Source organism: Sciurus carolinensis, chromosome 7 (assembly GCF_902686445.1).
Source record: "Sciurus carolinensis chromosome 7, mSciCar1.2, whole genome shotgun sequence".
Classification (NCBI taxonomy): Eukaryota; Metazoa; Chordata; class Mammalia; order Rodentia; family Sciuridae; genus Sciurus; species Sciurus carolinensis.
In genome coordinates, this window is record NC_062219.1 from 7,304,134 (window position 1) to 7,327,260 (window position 23,127).

The 23,127-nt window shown below is 41.9% G+C and overlaps 1 protein-coding gene across 7 annotated transcripts in view; it reads right to left on the minus strand.

The window, feature by feature from the left end:
- Positions 1–360: 360 nt before the first annotated feature.
- Map3k4 (mitogen-activated protein kinase kinase kinase 4) overlaps positions 361–23,127 on the minus strand; it is a 106,608-nt gene continuing 83,841 nt past the window's right edge. Inside the window, exons 13-27 of one of the 7 annotated variants that reach the window (XM_047557384.1) lie at positions 22,940–23,073; positions 22,124–22,202; positions 21,358–21,436; positions 18,027–18,123; positions 17,088–17,237; positions 13,680–13,780; positions 12,969–13,049; positions 10,945–11,136; positions 9,811–9,881; positions 8,590–8,706; positions 7,597–7,756; positions 5,551–5,673; positions 4,850–4,956; positions 2,684–2,863; positions 361–1,308 (exon numbers count right to left, since the gene is read on the minus strand). In XM_047557384.1, coding sequence (XP_047413340.1) covers positions 1,288–1,308; positions 2,684–2,863; positions 4,850–4,956; positions 5,551–5,673; positions 7,597–7,756; positions 8,590–8,706; positions 9,811–9,881; positions 10,945–11,136; positions 12,969–13,049; positions 13,680–13,780; positions 17,088–17,237; positions 18,027–18,123; positions 21,358–21,436; positions 22,124–22,202; positions 22,940–23,073 — 1,692 coding nt within the window. In that variant the 3' untranslated portion in view covers positions 361–1,287. Of the gene's footprint in view, positions 1,309–2,683; positions 2,864–4,849; positions 4,957–5,550; positions 5,674–7,596; positions 7,757–8,406; positions 8,498–8,589; positions 8,707–9,810; positions 9,882–10,944; positions 11,137–12,968; positions 13,050–13,679; positions 13,781–17,087; positions 17,238–18,026; positions 18,124–21,357; positions 21,437–22,123; positions 22,203–22,939; positions 23,074–23,127 lie in introns of those variants that run through there. The other 6 variants (XM_047557379.1, XM_047557382.1, XM_047557381.1 and 3 more) reach the window with 6 other exon arrangements.

Sequence of the window (23,127 nt, forward strand, 5' to 3'; positions counted from 1 at the left end):
AAAAAGGATATGTAAATTCTGTCCTTTAGACAGAATTCTAATTGTTTTATAAATCCTCTAGATGTTAATTTCTTGGCTGAAAAGATCCAGTGCCCTGGAGGGAGGTGAACAGAAAACGTGCTGGAGAGACTGGCTTAGCACAGCGCTGCATGGAAGGAGCCAGTCAAGGATCTAAAAAGATGGCTGGGGTGTGGCTCAGTGGTGGAGCGCTTGCCTAGCATGTGTGAGGCACTGGGTTCCATTCTCAGTACCGCATATAAATAAATGAATAAAGTAAGGGTCCATTGACATTTAAAAACAAAGAGAAGCACATATTTCTTTTTAAAAAAGGAACTAAAAAGATTTCAGGAAGCTCTGAAGTCAATCTTTAAAAAAATTTAATAGCAAAATGAAGTAAAGAACACCATCAAGACACAAAGCTGGGCTATCCAGGAAGGCTCACTGCTGAAATTCAGTTTACCCTGAAAGATGCGTTCTTGTCATCTGGCAGTACTTACTGACCTAGCACCTCTACATCTTGGTTTAAAAATAAACTGAGCCCACCGTGTGGTAACAAGGCTCAAGCTTCTGCTGTAATTTGCTGGTTAATAGGAAATAATTAAAAAGGGCTTTCTCACACCATTAGTGTTGCTTCACTTATGTCCTCTGCTGGTCAGCAAGGAGACCCCAGTCCCTCAGGAACACCCAATCAGTGAGTGTCCACCTGAACACACTGGCTGTGCTCCTTCTGCTGAGGAAAATGCCAGGCCTCTCTCCTGGCTGCTGGCTCTAAAGTTGTAAACCATGAAAAGACAGTGTGACTTAGCTTTCCTAAAATAAACCATTTATTGAAAAAAGAACCTTTTTCTTAAATTTCATTAATCAGCCTTTTGCATAACAAACCCTGCAGCTTGCCAACAACACCAAGGTTTCACAGTCAGTGCACTCAACAAACAGGAGATCAGAATGAGGTCCAGGACACCTGATAACAGCACGACTTCTTCTGAACCCAGAGGGTTGGAAACGCTACACTGATGTCACGGTTCTCAGCCACAGGAGACACAGGAGACAGAGGCGATGGTCCGTGTACAGTAGTAATGGCACTTAACATGCAGCTTCTTTGACCCCATGGACACCGTCCCTCCGGAGGGCCCTGTGCCACATCAGACAAACGGGAGCAGCAGGAGCGGTCTTCGGGTGGAAGGTGCGAGGCCAGCACTGCCTCTCAGCAGTCTCTATGTAAATATTACATACAGTAGCGACCGAGGGCTCCGAGTGCGCACACCAGCAGGCCGGGGGCGGTGGGCCTCACTCTTCATCTGTGCAAACCTGCGGGGAAGTGGGAGAGAGCTGAGCGTAGGCAGGCACGGCACACAGCAGGCTCGCCTGCGCTGCGGCTGACAGGAAGGGCCTGTCCGCCACTCTGGTGCCCATGCCCTGCTGGACCGAGAGAGGGGCATAGGAAAGGAAGGGCTCAGGCAGTGCCGAGTGGCTGCCCTCAGGGCGAGCCTGGGAGCTGAGGACTAGGTTAACCTTGGGCCAATGCTCACCGTTCACGTGTTCTGTAAGAAATGACTCTTCTCCAGCCACAAGTCCCTAAGGACCACCGCTCCTGCTGCTGCCCCACTGCCCAGCCCTTCACTGTTCTCCCCGTGGCTCGGAGCGCCTGGAGGTGCTCTCCGGGGCCACAGGCCCTTGCTCCCACATGCCAGCAATGCTTCTGTCTCCCAGATCCCTACCCCAGCCCATCTTCTTCTGGAGTGCCAGCCTAACGTCCAAATGCTCGTCTGAAACCCCAAGCAGGTGTTCCAGAGGGGCTGTGAGCTTCACCCACTGCAGAGGAGCCTCGTGCCCCAGCTCACCTCTTCACCAGTTGCCTCCACAGTGGTGGACGGAGTTTCCACCAGCTACTGACAGCCAGGAAGCTGGGCCACCCTGGACTCCTCCCCAAGATCGCCAGATCTTAGTCAAGGCCACACTAACTCCTAAATATGGTGGATGACTTCCCGATTGTCCATCCTCCATCCTTCAGCTGTACCAGCGGATTCCTAACTAATCTCCTACCTCCAGAGTGATCTTTCCAAAAGGTCATCTAATCGTGTCACATTTATAAGAGAACTGACAGTCCTCAGGTGGCTCTGTTCCCTTTGCCATGCCCTCTGTCCTCACCCCACGGGTCCTACCCTCAGCCTTCTACGCCTCTTCATGCTGGTTGCCAGACCCTGCCCCGATTCCTGACCTGGCCAAACCCTCTCTAATAGGCTCGGTTACAGTCTTTCTTTCCAGAGAAAATTCCACCTGAGATCACTGCTGGAATGCTGCTCAGTGGGCCACCGCGTGGCGCACACCATCGCCTCGGCTCTCCACTGAAGGCTGTCTGACGAGCCCTCCCTCACGCTACAGACTGCACACTCACAGCAGCGGAAACGACTCTTTGAGCCAGAACCATTTAAAATTCCATTTAACTATCCCAAGTGCAACTAAAAACGTGCCACTGAAATAGATCAAGAACCTCAATAAACATTTTTCAAATGAAAAAATAAATAAATAAATAAAAATCCCTGGTGTGAGAAGACATTTAGTTCCTTTCCATTTCAGATACAGGTTATTTTAAATTTAAGTTTCCAAATTTCCTTACATTCCAGATGCAAAACTGAACTCAAACAGTTAAACAGGAAGAAAGACGATTAGTGATCTGACAGACCTTGACAAAAGAATGGTCGAGGAGCTGGCTGGCCGTCCATCTCATCTTTGGGTCACTTTCCAGACAGTGAGAGAGAAAGTCCTTTCCCTCAGGGCTTAATCTGTCAGGAATTGGGGGCTTATGTCCCATTCCCACTTTATACATAATCTGAAAATTGTGTTCATACTCATGCCAAGGCCTCTACAAAGACAGGAGGAGAGAAATCAGGTTTCAGTATTACATGGCCATTTAAAATGCAAACACTCAATCTTAGGTATCTTAGACATCTATCTCAAAATCAACATCTACTTGAAGTCAGCAAACTTTTACGCAAAGGACCAAACTGTAAATACTTTAGGCCTCAAGGCAACCCGATCCCTGTCACACCATTCGGCTCTCTCACTGGAGCAAAACAGAAACTAGGGACAGATGTACCGGAACAGGTGGACCATCCAATAAAACCTCACTTAAAAGCAGATGGACAGCACAGTTTGTCCAGCCCATCTGGGATGTTCTGTTAGTCCAACACAATGTAGAAGATGCTGTCACGTAACTAAAAGATGTCATACATAAAATGATACAAAAAGTCACTAAAACATACAAAACTCAACGTCTCTCTCACAGGGATGTTTAACATACTCCCTGGTTGAATAATGACAATTCCATGTGTGTAAAGCTTATTTTACCACGATGAGAAGAAAAATGAGGTTCAGAGGGGAAAGAACCAAGTTTATTATACCATTCTCGTTCATGTGCTATTGTTTGGTTATTCCAACGTGTACTCCTGAATGGGAATACGTGTTCTTGGGTGGCTTGACTAAAATAATATAGATACCACGCTACCTTCCTTCATGCTAACAGAGGTACATCAGCTAAAGTTTGCTGAGCACTTTGGAGGGGTGTTCTTTTTCCACAGCTGCAAGGAGAGCTGGATAATGATTTAACTAGTTTCCTAAGAACACTTAAGAGCCTGCTAGTGTTTCTTCTGAATTAGTGATGCTGCACAGCCAGACACTCTTGTGCACATGTCTATCTTATACATTTTTATAATTACTCCTCAGTAGTATCTTCATCAGAAGCTGAATTTTCAGAAGCAAAAATTTCTTGGTTTGAGGGAATGCAATTTAATTCTGACAGATATTGGAAACTGTTCTCCAGAGTATTCTGCATTTTTGCTCACAATATGTCAACTTCCTTATACCCTAACAGCAAGTACTGCATCTTTTAAAATGTCATTCATGTGCTAAGTAAAAATAAATTTCACTTTTTTAAATGTGTAATTCTGATGAAGCTCATCATTTTATCTTTCTTTTTTTTAATTAACAGGCTTAATTTTTTTCAGAGTAATTAAGTTTACAGAAAACTCACTTAGAACGTACAAAGTTCTCACCCAATTTCCCACCCCTCCCATTTCCTGTTATCCACGTCTTGCATGAGTGTGGTCCATCTGCCACAACTGATGGACCAATGTCCCCACATTATTGTTCATCAGAGCCCACAGTTCCTATCAGGACTCACTCTGCTGTACACAATGGCATGTGTCCATCATCACTGTCCCGCACAATGGCTTTGCCACCCTGAAAATCCCTGTGCTCCGCATTCCTGTGCTGCACCCACCGAGGTTCTGGCCATCTACGGTTCTGCCTCTTACAGAATGGCAGGCAGATAGAACCGTGCAGCGAGCAGCCTTTTCAGACTAGCATCGTTCCTCTCTTGGTCAGATGTAACTGAGGTTCCTCTACCTCTTCTGAGGGCTCACAGCACATTTTAAAATCTCTGAATAGCATTCCTCTACGTGGATGTAACAGTTTGCTCACCCGCTTATCCACTGAAGGACATCTTGATTGCTTCTAGGGTTTGGCATTTATGAATAAAGGTGCTCTAAGTTCTAACGTGCAGGTTTTGCATGGACCTAATTTCAACTTCACATTTCTTTTTGTAACTTTGCTTCTCTGTGCTTTAGTTTGAGGTTTATACTTCTTTAAATTCACTCGTTAAGTGTTCTCTACCGCATATTTCTTATAAATACTTGTTTCCAGTTTGTCGTTTTTCTTAACATTATTCTGTCTTTCATCTGTAATCATGTTCTCTAGCAGAAAATGTATGACCAATGATAAAGCCACAACGATGCCCTGTCCCTGTACAGTGCCTGCCTGAGGCTCCTCCTCCAGGTACAGGTCCGCTTACCTTGCCTGTCACCATCTCTATGACAACACAGCCCAGACTCCAGATGTCTGCTGCACGCCCGTGGCCTTCTCCTTTAGCACGGGTAATGACTTCAGGTGCCATGTATGCTTTAAAAGTCACAGATATGGTGATTGTAATGGGTCATGAACACAATGCTATGTATTAAGAGTGCCAACCAAGAAATTGATATTTCTATATTATTTTCCTAAGTTATGTAAAAGAAATGCTGAAGCTTTAAAATAGGTATTTTGAGCCATTTGTTGAATGGACTTTTTAGGGACAGAATTCTCTTTTTAACAGACAACTTTTAAATTTGCAAATTTTCACATAAGTTGTATTCATGATGAAAACAGGAAACTAAATTTGCAAAGGAGGATACAAAATTTTATGACATTAAGCACTCAGAATAAAGAATTACCATTCAATCAAAATACTGTTTCAACTAGTACAGTTTTAATAGTACTGTAAACAACAAAGAGTCTTTCTGGGAAGAAAAAGAAGCTATCCTCCCCTGGTAGTTTAGATCAGCAATCAGACAGCTGCCCTCAGGCAGAAGCCCAAGCCTGTGGGGGAGGGTCCTCATGACCGGAAACCTTTTGCTCCAGGTCTGCAGGTCTGTGCTGACAAGGAAGGGTGAAGGGAAGCCCTGGGGCCATGCCCACAGGACTCGATGGGTACAGAGCGGCCCCGCTGGCCCCTACCTGCTGTCCCCAGTGTGCTGTTCACTTCACCAGGCATGGTCTGAGCATTGTTTTTAAGCTTTACTGAGCATCCAAAATCTCCCAGCTTGATGAGTCCAGATGAGGTAAGGAAGATATTGGCACCTAACCAGAAATAAGCAGTCATTAAGCAGCCTCTGAATCATAATATTGGCACTTGCATGTTAACATGTTAGTCTAAACTACAAGAAACTATTCATAAACTAAGTAATACAAAGGTTATGAAACTTTACTTACAATGTGCAAATATAGAAAGATCTGTGATGCTTATTCACAAATGTTAATAATACAAAGCAACAAAATTTAACATCAGGCTAGTCAGCTTTGAACAATGAATTCTGAAGTGAGATACATACTTGAGAATGAGATACTATATATAAAACGCAAATGTCTGTGACAGTTCCTGAATGTGAGAGTTGGATGCAATTAGCAGCTTCCACAAGAGGAAGTGACACACAGCAAGAACCAGCACACGCACTATGGTTCTTTAGAGGTGTGGCTGAGGCCACCTCCAGATATATTTTAGGATGTGATTGAAAACAATGTTCTGTGATTTTCCAAAATTTTTTACAAGCAACATAAAAGCCTAACTTATACTAACTTGTAGTTGGAACTTGGGGTTACTGCTCATCTCTCAATGTGGCTTGGCCTTTTACCACAGGCTACAAGATATTGCTCCAACTAAGTCACATATCTCTGGTATGTGTCTTACGGTACTCCTTCAAAAAGCAACACAAAGATGCCCACACTGGTAAGCAGTCATGTGATGAGAGGCAGTCTAACAGTTCATCCTCAACACCTAAGTCCTCCCAGGGTCCACAGTCCCCACAGTGGACTAGAGTGGTGATTCTGGAGCACTGTACACGTGTGCCTTCTTAGCCACGCTGAACCACAAGGCATCTGATAAGGATACAGTGTGCAGAACTGACTCATGGACTCTCTTCACGCAGCCACTACTTCATGACAGTGCACAGAAGGCTGAACCACAAGGCATCTGATAAGGATACCAGTGTGCGGAACTGACTCACGGGCTCTCTTCACACAGTCACTACTTCATGACAGTGCACAGAGAGTAAGATTTCTGAGGCAGAACAACTGGAAGTAAGTAACGCTAAGGGCTGACACAGGGCCAACTAAACAAAGTCCCAGAATGATCCCCAACAGCAAAGCCATGTGCTAGAGAGACAGGCAGCCAGCAAGACTTGGGAACACTCGGTGACTCAGGGTGAGCCATGCTGTGAGAATGAACAGGCCCTAAGCTCAGATGCAGCAGCTTTTGGTGGAATCTAAAGTGGTCCAACAGACTGCATCTGGTCCCTGGTCAGAAGTCAGGCCAATTCTTGAGTAAATGTGTTTAGGTTAACCTCAGACTATATGACAGAATGGAACTCGTTAGCCTAATGCCAATTAGAGAAAAAAAAAAATACTCTCCTGCTTTAATTATCTCCCAGACTTCCAAAAAAACAAAGGTCAGGGGCATGGTGGTTAAGACAAATGCCACAACTGACAGTTCTGAGACGGAAGAACCACTATTCCCCTGTGCCAGAGAGTGAGATGCACTTTTAACCAATCAGCAGGACCAAATTAACCTTTAATTTGGAGGTTGGTGTAAGTAAACCCTATTCTTACTCCAAAGACATAACTGCACATTGACTTACAAAGCCATTTCTGACTTACTGTCGTTTTATAAATTCGCAACATTCATTTATAAATACACAAGGATCTTGACACTAGAAAGGTTACTCTACTCGCAAATATCCAGTAAACACATAGGCTACGTCAAATCAGCCCACAAAACTTCCTTTTGGGGAAGCAGATTTCTCTAACGAACAGAAAAGAAGCTGCAGACTCTTCTCAGGGATGGAGACGTGGATTTGACATTGCTTCTCAATGTGGGATTTGTCAAAATAAAGACCTGTCCACCTGGAAACAGACACACTGTGCAGGTAAGAACGAGAGCAGCATTTCCAGAGCACCTGCTGAGTGGACACCAGATGTGGGTGAGTGCAGCCAGGGTGTGGGGATCACCTTTAATGTCGCGGTGAACTATGCCATGCTCGTGGAGGACGTTGATGGCGATGGCAATCTGCTTCGAGTACAGCCTGATGACGTGCTCCTGGAGCCCCAGTCTTGACACCTCCTCTAAAGTGCCCTCGTCACAGTACTCCATGAAGATGTACATTTCTTCCTAAGGGAGGAAAAAGATGAAGCCCTGACTGTGGTGTCCCTCACAGAGGCACCACGTGAACACTGGGAAACCGCCCAGGCCATGCTCCAGAGGAATTACTCTTCTTCTGAGTGGTGCGCCACACTGGCCGTCCCCAGCACTGAATGTGCTGTGAGAAGCTGTGTCTAGCGGAGCTCATCAGGGTAAGAACGCCTCCTCCAAATCACAGGGGTGCACTTCTGTAACCCTCTGAGGTCGAGTCTGCCACATGACCTCAGACGGGGAGGAGCAGTGCCTTTCCTAGGTATTATTAAGGACTGAAACACATCCTTTTCCAATGTAGAAACATTTGTGAAAACATCCAGAATGATCAACACCCAACTCTGCCTGGAAGCTTCAGCTCTGCACCAAGATGCTCCAAGTTATCCTCTCCCCTGACTGACACATGGATCTCTAAACCAGGGGAAATGAATCTGAGGTTTTAATTTTCGGTCACTTTACAAAGTTTCCTTAACAGCAGAGACAAGTATTCAGCATCACTTAATGATGAAGTGGGAATGGAAAGAAGGCACACGTCACGGTACAGGGGTGCTTCAGAAGAACCTTCTGACTGGCAGGACGGGTTTCAGTGCTTTGTAACGTCAGGTTAATGACTACAGTCTACAACTTACATTTTAGGAGGAACTCCTCTAGTTTCAGAGAGAAGGCAGAAATGATGTAACTCATGGAGATTTCCTGATAATTAGGCAAAGTTACTGTGCTCTGAAATGAGAAGACCTGTGATGTAGAACAGGACTCCATCTCGCACCCTCACTGACTCCTCACACAAAGCAGTGTGACTCAAGGTGGCTTACTCTGTGCAGCTCCACACCAAAATACCGAACCAGATTGGGGTGCTTGATGCCCTCAAATATCTTCAATTCATCTGCAGTCTCCTTGATAGTTTTATGGTCATTTGGTTGAAATCGAATCTGTGTAAGGAAAATTGCTGATTACCATCAATACCATTACAAACGAGTAACAGGAACGTCCTAAGCAATGAGCTCTGGAAAGCTGTCTCCTGACACTCACTGTCCAGGCCAGGACTATGGGCCTTTTGTCTATGACTCAATGTACAGATTTTCTTTCCTTTGCTGTTCAAGAAAATTAAGCATGCCTGAGTTTGAGTAAGTGAGGATACAGCAGCTAGTAGAATTACCGTCCCAACTGTGAACGTAACTGCACCAAACATTAAATACCCAGTAAGCTCTCACTGGTGTTTTGGTTCTGGGCAATGCAGAAAAATCGAAGTTTACGGCTTTAGATTTTACAGGTGAGACCGCGTAGTGCTTGTGTCTCTGTGCCTGGTGTGTCAATCTGCTTAGTTCAACGTCCTCCAGGTTCAGCCGTATGTTGAGAAAGTGAGTGTAGTTAATAAAGCTGCTAGGAGAGTGTGTTTCAAATTGTGAAAAATGAGATGAGGAAGGTTAATTAGCTTCGTTTACTCATTCCGCATTATCCACAAGTCTCAAAACATTGCACTATCCCATAAATACAAACGATTATAATTTATCAATTAAAATTTAAAAGAAAAGGGAAACTAGTTTACAACCAAGTTTGAAAGAGGACAGAGACTGGCCAGCAAGAAAGCAAAGCAGCTGGGAGCCCTGCCATCTCGCCCTCAGTCCCACCTACCATCCCAGCCACAACAGGGCCCCCTCCCTGGGCTGCTCTTCGGCTTCTGCTGCTGCCATGCGACCTACAGCTGTCCAAACACCACGGCCCGAAGCGCCTCAGACACGCTCCCTACAGTGCTGCTGGCCTCTGCCTCCCTGAGCTGCACCAGGCTTCTCCTCCTGCAGGGCACTTCGACCTGTGTGGCCTTGACCTCCTCGGGTTCTTGCTCTCCCACCCTCACAGGAATCGTCAGCACTTTTACTCCCCATAGGTCATCATGTCAGCCTAGCTGTTGGGTCGTCTAAAACACAGGCCTCAGGCCTGGATGCCGTGCCGTGGGTAGCACTTAAGTCAGCTGTGAGGAGGAAGAGCTCGTCTGTACTCTCCACTCCAAGGCCCCAGTGAGCCAGCTGACTCACCTCCTTCATGGCCATCAGCTCTCCGGTGTCCATGCTGATGCAGGTGTAGACTTTCCCATACTGTCCTTCTCCTGAAAATAATACAAACAGGCTGCCCATCTACCACAGACAGGTTTAGTCACGGAAGCTTAATGCCATGTTGTCTGTTACTTCTGGATGCATGTTTATACAGCTACAATTATGTTCACTAGAGGTTACTTACTGCAAGACCCAAAATAGTTCTGAATGTTCCCTAATAAGTAAAGTCTTAGACATCAACGTGTCCTCTCTGTAAATGTTTTTAAATAGAGAAGAACTGACTTTAGGAAACTTCCAAAGAGACACATGTCTGATGACAAGTGATGAGAGGCCCACTTCTGAGCCCTCAGGCCTCTCAAGGAGATCCCGACTGGGGCGGAAAGGAGTGGTCAGGAGCATATCTGGCCTGTCTAACTGGCTGCTGCAAGGGTCGGGTGTGGAGGCAGGTTTCTCTAGGACCCCCTCTGGGATGTTAAAACCACTGGGAGGTACAGCTGAATTAGATCAAGAATGACACAATCTGTAAAGCACTGGACTGCTCCAGGGTGCTGCCCTACTTGAGACCACCAAGACCCTCCAATTCCCTGAAGCCCAGAGTCTTCTTTCACAGCTGTGTGTGTCTGCCCCCTCAGTTAACTGCCTGACAGACGAACACATTGTGAGACACGACACAACCTCCCCCTACTTATTTTATGAGTGGCAAATTAACCTGGAAATCAATTAGGCAACATCTTGGAAAGATGGTCCTGTCCTGATTTGTATTCAGTCTCTCTTCAAATAATATTTGTATGGGAATAAGGTAAAAGAATACAGAAGAGAACTAATTGGTAAATTTTAATAGTTCTCCACTGGCAACTTCTAGAATAATTAACGAACTATTCACATTAATAAACTGTTCAAAAAAATCTTTTCTAAAATCTCATTTTGTACTGTTCTTAGAAAGCATTTTAGAAATTAGGCCATAAAAATGAACTCGATGCAAAAAGATGAGATGTTTACTTGCTACATCTAAAAGAAAAAAAAAACCAACACCATAGAAGACTTAACCTAAAGAAGAGTAAATATTGCTATTCCTAACAGAGATTATCTTCACACCACGTTCCTTATTTTCCTTACCAATTTTGTTTCCTCTTTGCCATTTGAAGGTCACCTTCCTCAAGCCAACATGCATGACATTATCATAGGATTTAGGGGTATCGCAAACTTGACCAATGATATTTTTTCTTCTCATTTCTCGATACCGCTTTTCTTCAAACAATCGGATTGATTTCTGGATAGCTTCTATGGGTCCTTGTTTAGAAGCAGTATCTGCAGAGAGATCCACAAACTCATTGGTCCCAGGCACTATAACCAAGTCAACTTCCAAAAAAACACCAGTGACAACAGAGCAACAGACATCAGCATGTCATCTATTCAGATCAACAGCAGGTGAATGGGAGGCAAGCAAAGCGTTTCTCCATGACAAGACAAACTAAACCATATGCTTGTTAGAAGTACATCTCCAGCCCACCCACTTGCTGGCTAGTACCATAGCAAACAGGAAAGCTTACCTCATTACTTTCCCACATCAGTCTCCATTACTTACTAGCCAAAAATTTAAGTTCCTTTACACAGGACTTAAGGTCCTGCAGAATTCAAACCCAGTTTTACTTTGCTGGGTCTTTTTGTTTTAGCCCTTCTTTTTTCTTATCCTATCACATGCTCCAGATCTGTGAGACTGAAAGATTATGGACCACATCAAATTGCTGTTCACTCTCCCATTTCAAGATTTCTTGGTGTTTAATATGTAAACACGAACTGTAACTCTCCCAAGAGGAAAATAGTCCCAGTGGTTCCCAAATTGTTTCGAAAAGCACAGCAAAAATCTGGGACTCTGGGGGAGCCATCAGGCTCAAGCCTAGGAACTCTCCCCTATCTGAGCCCTAGACACACACCTAGTCTACCACTAGGCCTGCCAAATGTGGCACCAAAGCGTTCTCCTACTGCTATTCCCTATCTGAAGCCCACCATAGTCCAGTAACTATGAACACTGAATCACTGCAATGGCACTCGAACTGATCCCCCCATGTTCTCCCCAATTCAGGCCAGCAAGGTCATCTACTGCGTAGTGTCCTCGAATGCCATCCCCGCTTTAACCAAATATACCAGCTGCTCAAGAGCCTTCAGACACTGGTCACCACCCCTGGTTAAAGTATTAGCTTTCCAAAGACCCTCACCGTCCAACTTCACCTGCATTCACATCCACACCTCCCAGTCCAGTCCCATTGGACCCTCTGCAGCCACCAGGCCTCCGGTATGTTTCACTCAGGGCTTTGCCTCTTGGTTTGCTGTCAACCTGTCTTCCCTCAAGGGTCAGGTCAGTCTCCTCCTTCCATGAAATCTTCCTGACCTCTCCAGGTCTTGGGGACAAATACTCCTCTAACTGGTCACACAGTTCAACGGGGTGCTCTGGTCTTGAAGACAGAGTGTCTTCTAATCCCAGCTTTATCATGACTACCTTGGCCAAGTTACAAGGTCCCTCAGAATCTGTTACTGTTTATGAAAAGGGAGAAAGGTCCATCCGCATACCGCTCAAGACAACTGTAGCATTCTATCGATCACAAAGTGCTAGACCAGCGATTTTCCTGATATTCATATTTTTGATTAATACTGATTAATCACCTATTACTTCACTTCAGTTCTTTCCCTCAACTTTTTAGTATAAAAAGTTAGTATTAAAGAATTATACTAAGCTATTTATGAATATGAAGAGCTTGTAATTTGCTACAACAGGAAATGTCCACAGTTAACAATGGGAACTGATGTCAGAGGTATAAATGAGATCACAAAATATTAATGAAAAGGTTCAATAATTCAGAAGTCAAACCAAAAAAAAAAAATTTTTTTTTTTTATACAGGGGATGGAACCCCATGTTACCACTGAGTCATAGCCCCCCCGCCCCCCGTTTTATTAAATTTTGAGACAGGATCTCACTAAGTTGCCCAAATTGGCAACTTGTAATCCTCTTTCCTCAGCCTTCCAAGTCACTGGGATTATAGGCATGTGCCTTGATGCCCACGGCAAGCTATGGCAATTTTCAATCGGAGCTAATCATCTCATACTTAGAAAACATTTTTAAGTTCAGTGTTCTTTCTTTTACCTTTGGTCTGGCTAATAAGTGTCCGAAGTTCCCAACTTCTTCGTGTTGACCCACTTGAATCACCTCTTGGATATGCTGGTTCTGCAGAAAGTATTTTTTTTACACAAATCAAGATTTATGAAATAAATATCCTTGAGGGCAAGATTGAGACAGTGAGTGACACAGTTACACTCCATCTGTCCTTTCTGTGATCAGTTCCTAATGTGCCTGATGGGGGTGCCAGAAACTGTTTCTATAATCAATTCTAGAAATCGCACCAAACTCCTATGTTGCTGCCAGGCTTTTCACTACTCTCCATAAATAACAGAAAAGAACACTGCACGGGTCCTGCATTCCTGGGGCCCGCATTCAACCCTGATGCAACGGGAGCACCAGCATGTTGCTGGACAGAGACCCTGAGGGCTGCATGGGAATAAAATTTCAGCATATCATCAAGTACAGTTATCACCTGGATGTTTTTAAAGTGAATCAGAGTACCCAACAATTAAAATATCAGTAATATGAATTTAAAAAGAAAAAAGCATCAAATATAGTCCCAGAATATGCAAAACCAGCTGAAAGGCACCTACATGAAAAGTCAAGGTGCTGAGCATTAGTCTTCTCATAGAGTTTGATGCTTCTTATCCTTTATTCCTCTTTTAAGGTATTAACAACAGATAAGGATTGAGACAAATTACTAGGCGGGTGTGGCTGACACGTTTAAGCACTCACCGTCTCGCTCCTCTGTGGGGCTTGAGTGACGACTCAGGGACCTAAACTGCAATTCAGCAGCTATGGAAGCCAATCGATCGTTTTCAGGGACGCTGGAACCCCTGTTTTAATATTTTTAACAATCGAGCTGTCAATTCAATGGAACGTAAAATGAAAGATCTAGATTCTTCTAGAGCCCTGATTCTCAACTGGGGAAAATGCTGACCCCCAAGGGACACTGGCAGTGTCTGGAGACACACTGGGTTGTCACGAATGGGAGAGTACAGTGGGCATCTAGTGAGCAGAGGACAACACACAGGACAGTCCCACAAGAACTGCCACCCAAAGAACAGAGCTGTCACGAGAAAGGGTCCCCCGCCACAGGCTGTGAAGAGAATTCTAGAGCTGAAGAGAGCTACACTACTATACTTCCACAAACAGCAGGCCAGACCAACAGCTCCTGCCTGCAGAATGTCCTGTTTTATATTAACAGCAGGGATAAAAACAAGATGGATTAACCTAAGCATGACTGACATGCTTGGAAAGCTTTAAGCCCAGGTAGGGTGAAAATATGGCTAATACAGCTAATGTTGATGGTTATCATCAAATTATATTTATTTACTCAACCATATTTAAAGTACTGAAATTACTACATAGTTCAAAAGATTCCAAACCTCTAAATGGTAAGAAAATGGAAGGGAATACCAAATGATTTCTCAAGCAGTATTAGCCAAGCAAAAGCACAAGAGTAGGAAGCTTAATATATTAAACAGAACAAGTTAATTAGCTGCTTTACCAGATTAAAGTAACCAGAGTAATATTCAGCAACCAGAATGAACCCATAAGGAGTAAAAACCAGGATTAAATAAAGGAAGTGTTAAAACTGCAATTCAAAAATTAAAGAATCCAAAATAAATATGGCATTAGTTGATTAAAAAAGTTACTGGGTATGTATTTTTAAGTGAATGATATAATGAAGTATGGTAGCATTTATGCTCTTTTATTAAACTAAACTTTTTAAATTAACTCTTAAAGACAAAGTGGACTATTAGGCAAATTATGAAATATGTGCCATTTTTATATTTCCTAAACCTTCCAACATGGTACAGTACGTGTTAAAAAGAAAGAGGGTGACACTTCCACTGTCACGTGCTTCAAAACCACAGATGCTGAAGTGAAGAAACACGTCCACTGCTCAGCAGTGCCAGCCTGAGCCATGGAGGAGTCACCGATGCGTCTACCTTCCTGATTCCTGCAGGCAAACATTAGCCAGTCCCAAGTCCTTCAGAGTGTTGCAAAGGTAAAAAGCAAGAACACATACTTAAGCTAAGGGGTGTATCTGGGAATGTTTGTTACCTGTGGGGTGGGGCCTGAGAGGGTAGGAGGTGGGCCACAGAATTTATCCATTTCCACTTACAAAACTGCAAAAATTAACAATCAGCTTCTGTGCATCAGTAGGAGCCACTCCGGTGAGTCTACCACAGCTAAAACATCTTATAAACAAAGATAAGAGAACCGAAGCCCAGAATAGATATTTCCTAGATCAAATAAAATCAATGAAAAAGGCCTTTAAACACTGCAGGGCCAAGTGAAATTCAATTCTGCTTGCCGATTCTTAAGACAGGCAAAGGCTGCCACCGTGGGCTGAGCTGAAGTCATCAGTGTCACTTTTCACAAGCCCAGGGCCAAGCTGCGCCTCGGGCTCTGCCTACGGGCGGGGTGCCTCCACAGCAGTGAGCCAAACCACAGTCTGTGGTCCACTTCCCAGGACCACCATGATCACTGAGGCTCCCTGTGAAGTGAGCAGGCGAGTGCAGTTGGGAGTCTCATAGCCCCTTCACACCTTTGTGCGGTTCTGCCCTTTAACCACCTCAGGCACACTGTCCCAAAGAAAACTTTGTTCATTTGTAAAAACAATAAACTTCAAGACAGCATACTATGAGGCTATTAAAATTCTTGGACGCTAAGAATTGTCCAGGTATGTAAAAACTGAACAAGAATACTTATGAAATATTTGTGACACGCTAAAAAAAAAAAAAAAAAAAAAACTGTTCATGCAAAGCATCAAGACTGAATGCACAGAAAGACCAGGCATTTAACTCCTACAGTAAAATACAAAGGCCTAAGCCACAGTTCTGTTGAGACTTTGAGACTGACTTTAAAAAGGTGGGATCTCCTCCTCCCGGCCCAGGAGAGGCCTCCTGTGCAGGTGACTGCAGCGAGTGCGGGAGCCCGTGCCACAGACTGCGTGACATTCCCGGCTACCTGTCAGAGGCTGAGTCACTCGCCTTGACTCTACACTGCATTTACGAAAACAAGTCTCAGCAGCCCCCACAGGGATATGGAAGCATGTGTGAAAATATCTGCCATGAAATGCTCGAACCTAAAGGAGAGTAAGTGGGATCTGGTTCAATGTTAATTGTTAATATTTTAGTTGACTGCTTAAGCTGTAAAATACTTACATATTTTTAGGTTATTTAGGTTTTTAGGTTACATTTATTACTAAAATTAGGAACATCAATTATTTTAATGAGTAAGAAGACTGGAAACATTTGTAGAAATTTAAGACTTATTGAAATTCAAAAACTTTCAATTTTTAAAGGCTTTTAAAATCCTAAAGTCATAAATCATCTATCTGCCAACTAAGATATGAATCTTTTTCCCTAAAAAGCTGAAGACAGCAGAGTTCCAGATCAAATCACCCCCAACCCAAATAGTTTTGCACGCCACCTTTCTTACTGGAAGATGAAAACATGACAGTATCCCCTCCACTCAAGTACAGCAGGAGAACTGAGACCCAAAGTCCTTCATTAAATAAATGAGAAGAATTTGATAAATTCCTCTGCAAAGAAATAGCTAGAATGGAAGAGACTGGGAGTCCCTCCTTATACAGAGGACTTAATGCAAGAGACTTAAATTTTTCTGGAGCTTGCCAAATGTCTGCTCTCTCTAGTAATGATCTATTCTCCAAACTCCATCAACTCATTTTTCCACTTTAATATAATTATTTCTAATAAAAATTTATTTAAAATTAGGAGATTAGGTTAGGAATTGATACTTTTAAAAAAAAAATCATTGCCTAATGCCACTGACAGGATGCCATCTCTGCTCTATGCCATGACAGCCGGGGAAAGGCTGCCGGTCAGTCTCATGTCCTCTTTCACTGTGCCCCAGATTCTTCCCTCTGATCCTCTCTGGTCATTTTGGCTAATACTGGATCCAAAGAAACATCATCAACAGGCACCTGGTCCATGTGGGCTGGCTGGTGCCAGAGTCTGGGGGCTGTGACAACCACAGAAGGCCCCAGCACCACTCACGTCCTAGAGGAAAGAAGCCCAATCGTCCCCCTGACACATCCTAAAGCTAAAGTCCCTGTGGAAGGGCACATGAGGGATGGCAAGGACACGTGCATTGGTGGAATGAGACTACCTGGTATCAGGGGCACTGCTGATGGGTTTGAGCGGCACAGAGTCGCTGCCACAGGGAGCCGGGCGGCCGGTGGTAGTGGTGGCAGCGGCGGCAACAGGAGCAGCAGCTGGGCTGCCGTGGCTCCGCCCATCCGAAGGCACGCTCCGAGTGCTAAGAGGAGAAGAGAAGCTTCAGGAACACAGGTGCAAAGGGGGCGGACGTGCAAGTGGATTTCAATTAAAAATAAAACATGGGGAGAAAGTGAAAAATATTTAAAAATATAAAATGCAAATTGCTGTTTGAGATTCAGGCTTAGGTATGGGGAAAAAAGACTAATTTCAAAGATTTTTTTTAAAAATAATGTGGTCCTTACTTAGGAAATCCTGTCAAATGAAACTAACTTATGAAAGTGATTACACAGGGGAGACAGGATGTTCACTACCTCAAGATGCAGAAATGCCACCACATTCAAGGACATCACTGTGAATGTACTCACTCCTGAACCCATTTCAGTGCTCAGCTGCTTTATAACTAGTCACCAAGGTAAAGACTGGAAAGTCATTACAGTTTTCTCCACTTTAAAAGTGATGTTTAGTACTATTTCCCAATGTTTATTATGCTATGCAAACTTAAATTTGTTTTCCTAAAGTAATTTTTCAAAGCAGAAAAAGAAAGAATTATATCAAGGCCAGAAACATAGTAGCCTGAGGTTATAAAGAAGCTGAGAAACACAGTTATCTTGAAAGGTACAGGTCTGTTTTAAATTCGCATGTCTGTTTTGTTTGCAACTAAGGCACTATGATATGTCTTCAAGATAACACAAGTAAGAGCTTTTAGGAGCATATGGAGAAGCAAGAAAAACATTAAGCTCTCAGGGCAAGCGACCAGTTGTCTCAAGAACATTGGCATGCACATCAGAGAAGGACCCACAGAGCAAATGGCTGGAGGATCACCAAATACCTGAATCCCTCTGGCGTTGGGATAATTAGATGTGGGTTGGGAGGGTCGCTATGGCATCGAGGTACCTTCACAGGACGGGGACTGTTCCGATGAATAGCTGCCAGTGGAAATGGCAACAAATGTGATCTGTTAAAGTGGTCTATAGAACACTGTCACACCAGGCTATTAAAGGCAAATGGAAGTGACCAAAGTAAAACCATTCATGAGTAAAACACTGCAAATACAAATATTATGAAAAATGTCACTTTTTAAAGTTAATAAAGCTATATTACACATAATTTTTCCACCAAAATCAATTGTTTTAAAATGTACATTAAACAAATGATTGAACTCACTTTAGAAAAGAATGAAAATGTAGCACTTCTCTAATAAAAAGGAATTCTCTATGCTGTCTACACTTAAAAAAAGACTTTGGTCATGCAGACATTTCAACAGGCCCTGTGCTGGGGAGTCCCTGTCATTTGCCTGAGTACATGCAGTTTTCATTCCTTTAAGACAAACCAGGTGGATGGGGTATAATTCAACTTTTTTTTCTCCCAAAGTACATTCTCTTCTTCTTTAAAATATTCTAGTAAAAGTTAAATACAGATAAAATTTAAACTACCGATTTTACCTAGTGATTATAAAAATGCTGACCATTCCATTTTCCCAATAACCATATGTAAACAGAAATGGACATGTGTTATATTCTGTCTACTCTCACACATCTTCCTCTTATTTCTACTCACCCACCTTTCTCCTGTGCTGGGGACTGAACCCAGGTCTTTGTGCCTGCTCAGCACATCCCCAGCCCTACACACTCAACTATCTGATTTGACCTTTCAAGTTCTATTTTTCTACATCATATTTTCTCTTCATACTAATAATTTCAACTGAAATGGAAATCCTCTTTCTCCTTCATGGTTTTATTTCCTTCCTTTTAATAACATTACGCAGGAGGGACAGTAGCAAACTCAGAGAGATCTGAGGTTCCCTTGTAAAATTTGCAGAACAGAAACCAAGCAACTGTTAGCAAAAGCCAGGAAATCTGCATCTGGTTTATTACCTCAATTATTATAATACCAAGCAAGAGAAACTCAGGAATAACAAAGGTGAAAGGGGGGGGAAAAAAAAAAAAAACAGACAACAACAACAATTTGATGAAGATGATGTCATTAATTTGGCAAAGACCTGGGAAATACTCAATCAAGAACCACTACAAAACTTTCCATGAAGGTATAAAAACATTCCATTTAAAAAAATGTATGAGCACATACGTTTAGCATTCTTCATGCAGGAAAGAGAACATTTAAGAGTGTGTGCATATTTATTTATATATTTAATGTTGCAACACTGACATTTCATTAGAAAGAAAACTCGTAACCAATAAACACAAAGTAGAGGTTCAAATTTCACTAGATGTCAACATTTATCATAGAGATATTTTCATGGTCAAAATAAAGACAAGTCCATGGAGCAGTGAAAGAATTCAGTACATCCATGACAGCTATAAGGTGACCACTAAAGAAAATGAATCTGATCTGAACCTGTTGACATGGAAGAATTTCTACACTGTCAGATGCAAAAAACGAGAGCTTAGTATCCAAGATGAACACATTTTTATACAGTAAATGCAGGAAAATAAACATAAATGCTTGTGTGATTACATGAGCAGAGAAAGGTAGGGTGGAACGTGTCTATGCAAGTGCAGGAACACAGAGAAAACGTGGAAGGCTGCGCAAGAAGCTGCTGTCATTAGCTGCATCCTTAGAGCAGAAGAGGAAGAAAGTAAGCAGCAGCAGCAACATGACAGCTGACATGTGCTCCTTTTCATTAATTCCCTTGTCAAAGAAGAACACTAAACCAAAAGACAACCCCTACTGTGTCCAGGATGCTAGAGTGTTCACAAAATCTTATTAACTTATTTAATTCTTGTTAGCAGCCTGTTTTATGCATTACAAGGGGAGACTCAAAGATGTTAAATGAGCAGGCAGGTCACTTGCTCTCAGGCAATCTGACTCTAAGTTCAGTTCTACCATCCCATAGTGGCTGAGGGGACAAAGGACATCTTGAGCCTACAGCAAGCACTATTAACCGTCCCACCAACAGTTGGGAGTGACAGGCATACTGAAAGATCATGGACTCAAATATGGAGATTACCTTTAAATTATGGCAAGATAAGTATCTTTTTTTGTCTTCTGTAATTTTTCCTACATCAAAAATTTTCCTTAATGTACATCTTCTCCATTTTTCTATATATTTTTTCAGGTATAATCTTTACAAATAAAACATTGCTTATGCAACAAAATATTTTAAAAGAAGTTATATGTACTGAATTACTGATTATGTATTCTTAGAAAAATATTTTAAGAGATCAGAAAATCAAAGTCTATTTATGATAACAGGTTTAAGCCAGTTTGATGGGAACATAGTGGGCTTTGTCTATAGCTCAAAAAGTTTTACAAAAAATAACTCCCATTTTTACAATAGTCTTGGTAGAGTTTGTAAGGAGTGAATGAATTTTAAAGTTTAACCATCAATGATTAACACTTGTTCTTATACTAAATTTTCTGAAGCTAGCAAGAATCCTTTAACAAATATAATTCTTGTTCAAAACTTTACATTTATGAATAATTTTTGTGATATTTAAATTGTATAAAAGTTTTGGGTTTTCACTTCTGGGTGTTTACATATAAATAGTCTTGTTTTATTCAGACTGTATCAAGGATGATATGAGACTTATTAGCATTTTCTTAATATTTTGTTTTTAAAAAGTTTCAACATATGCTGTAAAATCTATAACTGAACTATAATTAAAAACTATAGTTAAAATAATGCATATTGTGCCATAACATTACTTACTCTTTAAAAAAGTAAAACCAAATCAGAATTTACTACAAGGAGTGGGGAAATGGGTTCTTAGGAAAACTGGGAAAAAATGAATGCCACACTCTTCCAGAGACGAGGGAGAAGGGCAGAGAAGTTATTCGCCCACCTGCAGTGCCTTCTGACAGATAACTATCTCTCCCAATTTTTCCTCCCCACGAGCAAAGATTTTAAGAGGAAGAGTAAAATGGTAATGTTGACACAAGAAATTTTTATAAAAAAGTAGTTTAACTTTGCTGGCTAGCAGGAAATAATATTTTGTGTTGATATTTTGATCTTTCTATGAGGTGTAAGATGATCAATGAGGAATTCTCTATATACATACCTCATTTCTGTCACTTTCACTGCCATTTCCCTGAGTACTCTTAAAACAGCTCTAATATCATTAAAATGACAGCAGTTGAAAGAAGATCTGCTCTCATCCAAACCAGTATGTTGCAGGAGAAATGCTGTACAGCTGTCTTACCAAGGTACAAACCTGTAACAGGACTGTGCGGCTTTCCTATGACATGGCCAATGCATTCATTCATCAAGGCTTGTAAGCTCTAGAAACCAAAGGGAAATGGGAAGAGATAGCACAGGGAGCCTTCTTTACATAAGCAGCCCAAGTTCGGTGTTCAGTACATTTAAGATATGCTACTTTGAGTAAATATTTTTAGTTAGTTTAACAAAATAGGTATAATCACAAATTAACACAAATGAAATGTAATTTAAAAGAATACAGTGCAAAATTCTATTTTTATAAATAAAAGAAAATTAGGAGTCCATTTCCCATGATGCAAAGATACACATAAGCAAAGGACTTCTCATATAACCATCTCTACTACTGGAAGGATAAAATAAATGAATTTGCATTTTAAAGAACATTTGAATCTGACAGAATTTATCAGATCAACAGTGATAACACTTAACTCTGGCCTTACATGGAAGTGAGATAGGTAATCCTTATTCTCAGTTTATAAAATACAGAAACTAATATTTTAGAAGTACCAGGGTTTACAAACTAGATACTGCCTTAATTTAACCTTATTGTGATAAAAATAAAAGAGCACTGACGATCTTGCAATGCTATTCAGTGTTCCAACTTCCCAGCATCATTACAATTAAATCTAAGTATTTAAGAACCATAATTACATATAAAAATACATAAACAAGAATAGAGAGTGATTAACTTCTTTTCTTTCTTTTTTCAACTTGTTTTTTAAAGAAAGAAACTTTAGAATATTCCATACCAAGAAGTCATCTTCTGGCAAAGCTGAAATAAAGGCAGGCTCAATGGCTTGCAGGAAATCAAATCCTTGAGTTGCCCACCTGTCACACGAAAATGTTCAATAATCACACCACCACCAAGGAAACGATGCTGCAATCTCACACTACACAGTAACAAAAGTAATGTAACTGGAAAATTACTATCTAGAACAAACTACATGTTTTATCTTTACATAAATGCCTGTGTTAAGTTTATCATAAACGTTTTCTAATAATTACAGGATTTCCTAAGTATATATTTTCTTTTTTTGACGGGGGGCGGGGCAGGAACCAGGGATTGAACTCAGGGGCACTCAACCACTGAGCCACATCTCCAGCACTATTTTGTATTTTATTTAGAGACAGTGTCTCACCGAGTTGCTTAGTGCCTTGCCGTTGCTGAGGCTGGCTTTGAACTTGCAATCCTCCTGCCTCAGCCTCCCAAGTCACTGGGATTACAGGTGTGTGCCACCAAGTCAAGCCTAAGTATATATTATCTTTTTTTTTTTTTTTTTTTTTTTTTAAAGGGCTGGGGTTGTAGCTCAGTGGTAGAGTGCTTGTCTAGCATGTGTGAGGCACTGGATTGATTCTCAGTACCACATATAAATAAATACAAAAATACATACATAAATAAATGTCTATCAACAACTAAAAAAAATATTAAAAACAAAAAACTGATCACCATCAAGTTTAGAACACTCCTTGTTACACCACCTGCCCCAAAACACTATGTATCATATAAGAACAAAATACCACCAACCCCAAAGGCTCATGCAGAAAACATGCTGCCTGGACATTACCTGGGCCTTGTACCTCTACCACTCTCACATTTAGTCAGGACATAATTCATCCATTTCCGGGCAAAGCTTATATATTTGTCTCCTATCTTCTGTCTGAACTCTCCAGACATCAAACGAACAACTTCTTTATGATACTGGAAGAAGATTTCAGGTATATCAAAATTATAAAGAAATTCATTATAGTAATG